Source organism: Empidonax traillii, unplaced genomic scaffold (assembly GCF_003031625.1).
Source record: "Empidonax traillii isolate 1590-97213 ecotype Southwest subspecies unplaced genomic scaffold, ASM303162v1 scaffold1499:size99741, whole genome shotgun sequence".
In the NCBI taxonomy this organism is placed as follows: domain Eukaryota; kingdom Metazoa; phylum Chordata; class Aves; order Passeriformes; family Tyrannidae; genus Empidonax; species Empidonax traillii.
Window position 1 is genome coordinate 21,009 of NW_020956692.1, and position 10,735 is coordinate 31,743.

A 10,735-nucleotide genomic window follows, 5' to 3' on the forward strand; every position below is an offset into this window, starting at 1 on the left:
AGTTGTGAGGGCCAGCAGGTCCCTCCAGAGCTCTGGAAAAGCTGGAATGGTGCAGATGGAGCAGAAAATATCTGAGTAGGGCTGCCCAACAATGTGGGGGTTTGTGAGCTCACCCCACAGCAGGACAATGGCATCTTTGTTGGGAATATGCAGACTGGGAACAGTTGAGTTTGTTTACCCTGATGGTGTTTCACAGCGGTGTCTCCGTGGATATCTGTGCAGGCTTTGGGAATTTCAGGCACCAAATAAAAGGCCCATCTGATCCCAGGAATGACTTTCTCCCCCTCCCCTCCCTCCCTGCCTGTTGTTTGGGGTTTGTTTTCTCAAGTCCTGCTGATATTTGGAGCCAAAAGCTTCCAGAAGAGAAGGGCCTGGGGGATGTGCAGTTTAAACTTCCCAAACCCTGAGCTAATCCAATCTCCAGGTTTGCTCTGGTTTTGACATAATTCCTACAAGGACAAATGGGATTTTAAGGATCATCTTGTTCCAGATGTCCCAGAGAAACCGTGGCTGCTCCATCCTTGGAATTGTCCAAGGCCAGGTTGGAGCAGCCTGGGATAGTGTGAGGTGTCTCTGCCCGTGGCACTGGATGATCCTTGAAATGCCTTCCAGCCAAACCATCCATGATTCCACGATTTGTTAAATCCCATCTTTTTGATCATGTATTTCCTGAAAAAATTCTCAGATCTGCCCATGATGATTTCCTTTTTGTCTGTGTGGTTAATGAGGTTGTTTTTCCAAATTCTGGAGTTCTGTGCAAATGCCATCAGTGTCCCAGCTTATAACTCTGGGATAAATCTTCCCCTTCTTTTCTCTGGAGCTGAGGTAAAGCCTTGGGGTTAAACCAAGAGCTCCGCGTTCCTCTCTGCACAAGGATTCGGGGCTTGGATTTGGGGCTTTTCTCGGGAAGCACCAGTGTGGGAGCCGATCCCCGCAGATTGTCCTAATGAGAACTAAAGGGCCTTTTTCCAATTACGGGCAATAACCGGATTAGGTCCCTGTGTTGTGTCAACCTGCCCCGATTCGATTAGGGCCAGAGAAATGGATTTGTCCGTCACAGTTACTTCATTAGGGCCCCTCATTGATGGCTTGCAGGGAGTCAGGAGCACTCGGCACCTCTGGAGCGCAAACACAGGGAAAACTGGGAGAGGCCGGCACGAGACTCCAGGCGTAACGCGCGGCACGCACCGCTCCTCGTTCTTCCAAGCAGCCCTGGCACATGGGGAAGGAATTCCCGGCTGGGAGGGTGGGGAGGCCCTGGGATGGATTTCCCAGAAGATGCCCCATCCCTGGAAGTGTCCAAGGCCAGCTTGGAATAACCTGGTCTCTGGAAGGTGTCCCTGCGCACGGGACTGGACAGTCCTTAAAACCCTTCTCCTCCCACCCCATTCCGTGATTTTTTGCTTCCAAAATAACCCAAACTGCCCAGAGCCCTCCAGGTGCTGACGATGGAAGCTCTGCCCATCCCAATCCCTGGGATAACATACAGTGGTTTTTAGCTCTGCAGAGTGAATTGGCTGTTCCACAACACGGGTGATTTTTAAGGATCCTTCTAATTAACCCTCTGGAATGGTTGAGTGGGTCTGTCAGGGAAATGATACACAGTTTCTTTCCCTTTTTTTTTTATTTCCTGGAGTTTAATTAAATATTTACCTCGGAGTGTCTTGTGCTGTGAACACCTTCATCTGTTCTGGAGATAATCGAATTCCTAATGGAATTCCTAACTCTATGAATGTGTCAGGATTTGGGTCTTGGAAATCCCCTGGATTTGGTCCCAGCACCTGGATTTTGAGTGTTCCTCAAATTCCCACTGTTGGCAGGACTTGGAAAAAGTTTTTCCAGCCAGAAACACCCAAAATGTGGGTTTTGAATTCCATTACAGCTCCTGTTTGTGCATGGAAAAGGCAAGGGATGCTGATATTCCACAGGGATGGTGTGGGGACATGGGATTGAGCTGGGAATGGGCAGTAAGACTGTTTGAGATCCATGTCAATCCCATTTCCTGAGGCTTGACATAAAAAGGAAGGGATTTGAGCACTTCCAGTGTTTCCATGTGTTTTTCCAGGGAGGTTATGTATTCCCCATCCCTGCAAGTGTCCCAGGCCAGGTTGGAACAACCTGGGATAGTGAAAGGTGTCTGGGTGGGAACCAGATGATCCTTTAAATGCCTTCCACCCCAATCCCTTCTGTGAAAACCAGAGCAGGAATATTGGGAACGTCCCACTGTATCCATGGATCCCCTTCCCTGGGCGACCCTCAATAGTAAAACACATCCCCCCTTTCACCCCAGCTTTTCTGTCGACAGCTGGATGTTACCTGTTTGTCTATCCCTGTTCTGTGCCGGAGATTTGGGTCGGGTTGGAGCTGTGTCAGCGAAGCCCCTCCCGAGTGTCAGGAGCTCAGTGCAGTGCTGGAATTGTGCCGCTCCAGCCCCCGTTCCTGAGGGTCCGGCTCGTTCCCGCCGCGCATTTCAATGAGTTAATTGGAGCTGCGGGTCAGGAGCCGCTTCCCGGCCCCCGGTTCTTAATTAAAGGCACCGGGAGATTAATTTGAAGCGTTAATTTAAAAGTGTCGGCACAAAAGGAAGGAATTATTGCCACTAAAGAACTTCCTTGTCCCCAGATGTAGAAGACAGAACCAGCTCAGGGTCCTGGGGGAATGCAGGACATCCGAGTCCATCCCGGGTAAGTACATCTAATCTCCCTCCCTCAGCATGGAAACGTGCAATCTCCAGGAAAAACCGGCCCGGCCGCTCGGCTGCTCATTAAAAGGCCTTTTCGTGAGGCTTTTAATATTCAAACCTGAGCCTGGGCTCGGATTTGGAACCTGCTCCAGTGTCACCTCCAGTGATAACTGGAGCATCCTGGGCCCTGGGAAAGTGTCCCTGCCCGCCCATGGCATGATCTGGAAGGTCCCTTCCATCCCCAGCCATCCCGTGATTTTTAGGGATATTAATTAAACCTTTATTACTGGGATCCCTCAGCCCCGGCCCCGCTTGAGCGCAGCTGGAGCACAGACTGTTTCCCAGGGTTTCACCCTTTGCACTGGGATTTTTAGGGATTGGCAGTGTCTCCAAGCCTGAGGGGAGGGCCAGCCCCCATCCCTGTGCCAGGACTTACATTCCATGGCCATCCCTGGCCATTCCATGGCCACCCCGGGGCATTCCATGACCACTGACCTTCCTGCCCCTGTTCCCAGCTGCAGCATCCCAGCTCTGCCCCTTCTGCCCCTGTTCCTAATGGAGCATTCCAGCTTTTCCCTTCCTCCAGGCTGGGCATGGCTGGTGCCTGAGCTCTGCGCTGCTCGTTCCTTGCTTATCCCCCTTTATTCCCTCCAAACACATGGAAAACACTCAGGGTGCGCAAAAAGCGGCTTCTCTCTTCCTCGTGCCCCGATTTCAATCGGTTTCAATTCCTGTTCTATTGTTTTCCCATTAATTTGAAGGCTCAGGGCTCCAGTGGCTTTGTGCCCTGGAGTGGGGAGGAGCAGCAGGATCGGACCCTCCATCCCCTCTCCACCCCCTCTCCATCCCCTCCTCATCCTCAGTCCAGGGCCTTTCCCTCAGGGTATCCCAGGGGCATCCCTGATTTCCGCATCCCTCGGAGGGGAGGAATCCCAGCACCTTTTCTTCTCCGTCCTGCTTTGCATCCCTGACGTCATTCCCACCCGGCATGTTGATTTGTCTCCCCTTTTTTCCCCCTTGACACTTGTATTGCTTCCCAGGGAAAAATGTTTTGAAAAGGAAGTTGGGAATTGGCACACACTGATTATTTCTGCCTCCAAACCCCTGAATGAAGTTGGGAGATAGAAAGAAAGGGAGCACGAGCCTGGGAGGAATTCGGGAATTTGAATCAGGGCCGGGCATTAACTGCCAGAATTATTCCGCAAACAGCCTGACCTTGCTTTTCCCTGCTGGAATGGCATTCCCACAGCAGGAGACTCGGCTTCTCCTGACTCTTTCTTCCAGATTGTGAGCAGGAGGACCCTTCTGAGAGGGTTTATTGCCCGGCACAGAATTCCAGGAACATCATCCCAGTCCTCTGTTTGGGATTCTCCCCACGGCAAAGTCAATTTGGGGTGAACCAAAACTCTGAAACAGCATTAAAAACTCTCTGGAACCTGACATGCCAGGGGAAAAAATCTGGGAATGATGCTTTGCAGAGCAGGCTTAGCATTTAGCAGGGAATGATGGGCTTGGGGCTCAGGGAAACGCTGCTCCAATGTGTGTTTTCTCCCGGTTTCCTGGCAGAACTATGGAGATGGGACTCACTACGACCACATGGCCAGCAGAGACCTCGGCTCCCACGACAATCTCTCTCCTCCCTTTGTCAATTCCAGGATACAAAGTAAGGACATGGAATTTCCTACCTTAATTGGGGCTGAAAGTGGGATAAATGAAGCAGAAACAAAATCCAGAGGGTTTAAATCTCTCATCCTTCCTTAGAAGGGCAAGGACGTGGGATATTCCTGATTTTTCATGTTTTGAGGTATAAAAATATGCTGTGGTGATGCTTATTGTTTTTTATCATTATATATATATGGAACTGTGTTTTCTTGCTGGACTTGAGATGCAAAATTTGCCCGGAGAGGTAAAAGGTGTTTCCCTGAGGCTCAGCTTTTCCTTGCCCAGTTGGACAGTCTGGGAATGGGATTTTTAAAGCAGAAAAAGCTTTTTGAAAATGCAGTAGATAAATAGCAACTAAAGGGAACAAATAGCTCCTGAGGGACACTGGGACTGTTGTTTGGCATGGGATGGATTGCTGCCTGCTGGGATCTGGACTCCAAATCCTTGGATCTGAATGAGGGGGGCCTGGGTGGGCGAGAGACCCAGGATTGGATCAGGATCTGGATGGGATTGGACCTGGACTGGATTAGTCATGATGGGGAATCCTGGGATCAGTTCTGAGCTCTCCAGGACATGGAGGGGCTGGAGCGTGTGCAGGGAAGGGAATGGAGCTGGGAAGGGGCTGGAGCAGCAGGAGGGGCTGAGGGAGCTGGGGGTCTCATCCTGGAGAGAAGGAGGCTCAGGGGGGACCTTCTGGCTCCGCAACTCCCTGATGGATCCAGGGGGAAAGTGGGCTCTGCTCCCAGGGGACAAGGGACAGGAGGAGAGGGAATTGCCTCAAGTTGCTTCAGGGGAGGGTCAGGTTGGACATCAGGAGGAATTTCCTCCTGGAAAGGGCAATCAGGCCTTGGCAGGGGCTGCCCAGGGAGGTGGTGGATCCCCATCCCTGGAGGTGGCACTCAGTGCTGTGGCCCGGGATCAGTCCCAGCCTGGACTCCATGGATCCTGGAAGGCTTTTGCAGCCTTGGTGCTCCTGGGATAAAGCTTTGGTCATCCCTGCGGGGCCCGAGGAGAGGCTGGGATTGTTCAGGAGTCACTGCTGACTCCCCATTTAATGAAGGCTGATAAATGAGGTTGATTAAAGTAAATAGATGATGTCAGAGTGTCCGTAATGCTCCGGCTCGGCCAAGATCCTGCCCCAGTTCCGTCAGGGAACTCACCCGGCTCCACTTTACAGCCCTGAGCCCGCTCCAAGGAAAACATGGAGCTGGGGCTGCCATAGATCATTCCACAGCCCTCCCAGCCGTCCCTCGGCCCGCGGGATTGGGAAACTGTTGGGAGTTGTTGAGCGGTGTTGGAGCTTGGAGCGGTTCGTGTGGATTCCTGGCCAAGGCACGGTTACGACACTTTGGGAAAGGCTCAAGAGAAGCCAAGAAAAGCAGGGAAATTTCACCACTCCCTCCCTTCCCTCACGCCACGGGGCTGAGGGAGAGCACGGAGAGCCAGGGAAGAGCCCCTGCTGCTGCTTCCCACTCTCCTGCCTGGCTGGGGCTTCCCAAAAAATCTCAGCCCTGCCTTTCCCAGTTTTAAGGAAAACAGTGTTTTCCTTTGGTTTAAGAAATATTTTGTTTATAAAAATGCAGTTGGGGGCACCCGGGGAAGGAACGAAGAAGGATCCAGGATTCCAGAGTTCCTGATAAGGAATTTTGGGAGCATCCTGGTGTTTCTAGAAGGTCCTCCTTAATTCTCTTGGAGAGGTTTTCCTGGCTGTGGGAGTGGGATGGATGCAGGTGTCCCTCCTGCTCCAGCATTCCCAGGGAATGGGCTGAGAGAGCTTTGAGTGGGAATAGGAATCCATAAGCAGCAGCAGGACAGACGCTGCAGTTACAGATATCCGGGATGGGGTCTGGGACTGTTCCGTGCTCCGGTTGTTGTGTCAGCATTTGGGATTTCAGGAGGAATTTATGCACAGGGCTCTCCACTCAGATCAGGCTGTGGCTCCGACTCTCCTTATCCCAGATGGATTCCCTCATTTCCCTTCCCCTGGCAGTGCTCTGGCCTCTCCCAGGGAAAGCTCCCTGTCAGTTCGGGTGTCAGGATCCGCCTGTGGGTTCCTTTCCATCCTTCCTCCCCTTTCCCTTGGCAGCTGATGCAGAGCCTGACAGTGGTCCCTCTTACACTGGCTCCTACTGGTGTGTCCCGGCGGCTCAGCTGGGGTGGCTCCTGCTTTGGGGTGGGGGCTGTGGAATCATGGGATTCAGGCTGGAAAAGCCCCCTGGGACCATGGAGTCCGCCACTAACCCATGTCCCCAAGTGTGGCACGTCCGGTGTCGCTTCTCACCGCCCCTCCCATTCCCAGGAGTCCTCGCTGGGAATGCTGCTGGTCCTGCTCCTTGGAATACCTTGTTAAAGGGACATTAAATCATTTCCCACTGCTTTTCCATCCTGTCTAACTTCTGGAGCATTTCCCTGCAGGGAAGCTCTTCAAGGCTCCTGGGGGGAATTTGGGATTGTGCTGTGCAGGGCCAGGAACTGGATTCAGTGATTCGCCTTCGAGTGAGGAGATTCCAGGATCCTGTGATTCCAGGGAGGCTCCAGGTGCTGCTGGATTAGGTGGTGACATCTGGGTGATAATTTGTTGTGGTTCTTGTGGTCATCATGTGACAGCTGCCGGTTCTTTGGACTTCCATCCCTCTCCTGGTTTTGCCTACCAGGAATATTTAGGTTTGTGCTTCCAAGGGCTCTGAACATCCCAAGGAGAGCTGGAATTTCATGCAGATTAGGGAAGCTTCGTGCAGATTAGGCCCTGCTTCCAGTTGCTAAATTGTAAGCATCTGGGCGGGAATTTTCCATGCTGGGGCTCTGACTCAGCTGGCTCTGTGGTTTTTTCGCCTTCTGTGGGACTGGTTTCAACATTCCCTCAAGTGGGATTCCATTTCACCCCGGCGCGTTTGGGATTTGCAAGATTGGGAACATTAATTCCCTTTCACACCACCTCTGTTATGTCAGGTAGCTCCTGCTCTGCAGCTGGAGTGGGGAAGGGGCACCAGGAACCAGGAGGGAAGCGGCAAAAACAGTCCAGGAATTCCAGGGTTGGAAGGGGTTGGAGCACCCTCGGGTGGTGGGAGGTGTCAGTGTTGGAATGAGGTGGCATTTAAGGTTCTTCTAACCCAAACCAGTCTGGAATTCTGGGAACCGAAAAAGGTCAGGAAAGGCCTTTGGAAACACCAAAACTGGGAATTTCAAGCAACAGTGTCTCTTCAGAGTGTTTTCCACTTATGGAGCTGATCCAGCCCAGCACCAGTTTTAGGAGAATCACGGAATCATGGAGTGGTTTGGCTTGGAAGGGACCTTAAAGCCCAATTTATCCCACCCCCTGCCATGGGCAGGGACACCTTCCACTATCCCAGGTTGCTCCAAGCCCCGTCCTACCTGACCTTGGACACTCCAGGGATGCTCCATCCTTGGAGACATTCCAAAGCCATGATTTAATGCCAAGTGGAACCTGGAAAGGTGCTTTAAAATGCTTTGTGGGAGACACAAAGCTGGAAGGAGAAACACATTCCTGCTCCCAAGCAGGAGTTAATAGATTTGTCAGTGCTGTCAGTCAGGATTCCAGGCCCAGCATCCGACTCCAGCCACTTGACAGTCCGGGAGAAAGGAGATGACAAGGACATCTCCATTTCCTTGGGAAGAGCAGAGATGTGTAAATAGAAACTGTCGGCTCTGGCAATTGAAACATGAGGTTGGCCTGCAGAGTTTGCCGGCAAGTTTACATTCCTTGGGATGTGGGACTCAAACAAGCCAGGCTGTTTTGTGGGACAGCCTGGAGCTGTCCTCTCTGGAGGCTGCGGGAATGGCCTCCTACCCGGAATCCTGGTCTCCTGTCCGTTATCCCAAACTCCTGCCCATAATCCCAGTCTCCTGCCCATAATTCCAGCCCCCTGCCCAGCTCTCCCTTTGTGATGCCAGGTTCAGAGCTGGATTTATTCCCTGGATAGGGAAACAGCTTCTCCAGTGACATGCAGAGGTGCTTTAGTGTTTAAGGAGCTCCTGCCCTTCCCAGGGATTGTTAGAGCTTAGCTTTCCAAGTTTTTGTTGCTGGTGTTGGTGGCAGAAGGAATTTTGAGCTCCCACCTGTCTGGGCATTAAGAGAAACCTGGAAGTGACTTCCTTAAAATATTCACGGAGAGGTAAGAAAGTCTGGGAAGTGGGATTTGCCCCTGCTCGTGATGGGAGGGTTGGGAACGAGGTGGGATTTAAGGTCCCTTCCAACCCAACCCATTCCAGGATTCTATGAATGAAAAAAAAAAAAATTCAAATAACCATAATTAAAATATTAATAATGTAAAAACAATAATGAAAAATAATAATTTGAAAAGGAATAAAACAACCAATAATTAACAAATTACAAAAAATCTATACAAAATAAAAACCCAGCACAAAAAACCAACCAACCAAACAAAAGGTTTCTGAGTGAATTCCAGTTTCCTGGAGTTTTCTGGATGAAGTTTCTGTGGCTGGAGTGTTTTTCCCCAAGCCTCACCCGGGGTCCCGGGGCTGTTGGGGGAGACACGCTGGGCTGGGATTTGCATTACAGCTGGAAAATGGACATGTGGGAAAATCTGGGAAACAAAACCAATTTGGTGAATTAGTGGGTCATTTCCATAGGCGCTCACGGTCCGTTGGGCAGGGAAAAACAATGGGTTTGTTATGCTCCTGGTTAAAGCCCGGAGTGGCCAACAAAGCCCAGTTTAATTAATAAGCACTCGGAGCCCGGCCCTGCAGTCTGAACTTCCCAGCCCGGAGAGGTGGGGAATTAAAGGAGGAGCTGGAGACAGAAAAGCAACTTGTTTTGGGGAGGTTTGGTGGATTCTGCTGGAAAATGATGGATCTGCCGGGGCTGGGGGGGCTGAACTGCACTGCCGGTTTAGGTTTAGGCTGAGCTTTGCAATGTGGTGCTTAAAACTAAGGGCTCCCTGAATTCCTGCAGGGATTTTCCATCTCCATCCAGGACAGAGAGATCCTCGCTTTCTGTGGGGAAGTGTGCTGCTCTGGAAGCAAAAAATCCTTTGATTTTTGTAGTTAAAATGTGAATTCCCATCCTCCGGTTGTTCTGGGAATGACTTTTCCCTCGGCTCTCCATCTGCATTGGGATGGAGGCACGGAATAGGTCAGTCCAGTCTGAGGGATGACAGGAGAGTCCAGGAATTCTCTGCAGCCTCATGCCAGTAGATCCCTCTGCCATATGGTTGGAATTAAAGGCAGCACCAGTTCTCCCACCACACAAGGCTGGGGGGACACTTTGATCCCAGGACACGCGAAGGGAAAAGCTCCAGAGCATGGATTTAATGGGAACCAGCAGCACTTTATTCCATTATATTCCTCTCTAACCAAAATCAGAGTATTCCCTTTTATCCCTTTATCCCACAGACTTTTGCTGCCTTAATATTCCAAAAAGGAGGGATGGGGAGGAATATTCTGGGAAGCAAACATGGAGATTAGGTGTGGGAAAGAAGGAATTAGGCCAAGGATCAAATATTCCAATGCTTGGCATTGTGGGTATTTATTTTTATTTTTATATTTGGGGGAATTATTGTTGAAAAGCAGCGTGGATTAAAAAAGAATGGAAGTAAAGGAAATCAGGAATAAAGGTGTAAAATTCCAAGTTCAGGGAAGGTGTGGGACGAGGTTTAGTGTTAAAAGAGGAGCTGAGAGTGAAGGGAGAGGCAGGGGTGAAGATAAACAATCCCGACAGATTATCGTGATGTGGAAGGAGCACGAGGCTGGAACAGGGAATTTTTAGGACCTCTCAGAGCTGGAAAGGGGAATTTATTGACAGATGATGTAGACACTGCTGAAAAATAAATGGATTTTTCGCCTCAGTGTTCACAAAAGAGGACGGGGAACAGATGCCAGAATCGGCTCTAAATTTCCCAGGAGAGAGGCGAGAAATATTGAAGGAAATAGGGATTATTCCAGACTGGGGAATCACATGGTGGGTGAGAACATCAGTGGAGGGATTAAACTAGAGAGGAGCCATCCCAGAATCCTTAATTAAGAGCAGAAAAAGGACTATTCCATGTTTATCCAGCCAAACACCTCCTGGCCACCCTTAGTGCCCTCAGCATCCACAGGGCAGGGCTAGATGGGATCTTGGGAAGCAATTCCTGGCTAGGAGGGTGGGGAGGCCCTGGCACAGCTTACCTGGAGATGTTGTGGATTCCCCATCCCTGGAAGTGTCCAAGGCCAGGTTGGAATAACCTGGGATAGTGGAAGATTGTCCCTGCCCATGGCAGGGGGTTGGAACAAAGTGGTCCCTTCCAACCCAAGCCATTCCATGACTTTATCTCCTTCCCCCTGCCTTTGCCTTTCCCTATTCCCTTCTTGATTTTCACTTCCAGAACCAGTATTTAAAAAGGAATTAATTAAACCGAAACCCCTCAATGG

General features: G+C 50.8%; 1 protein-coding gene across 8 annotated transcripts in view; it reads left to right on the forward strand.

The window, feature by feature from the left end:
- The first annotated feature begins 2,625 nt into the window (after positions 1 to 2,625).
- The window catches only part of TCF4 (transcription factor 4), a 72,370-nt gene continuing 64,260 nt past the window's right edge, over positions 2,626 to 10,735 (forward strand). For all 8 annotated transcript variants that reach the window (XM_027907609.1, XM_027907614.1, XM_027907611.1 and 5 more), the window contains exons 1-2: positions 2,626 to 2,684; positions 4,250 to 4,346. In XM_027907609.1, the coding sequence (XP_027763410.1) occupies positions 4,280 to 4,346 (67 nt within the window). In that variant the 5' untranslated portion in view covers positions 2,626 to 2,684; positions 4,250 to 4,279. The remainder of the gene's footprint in view (positions 2,685 to 4,249; positions 4,347 to 10,735) is intronic.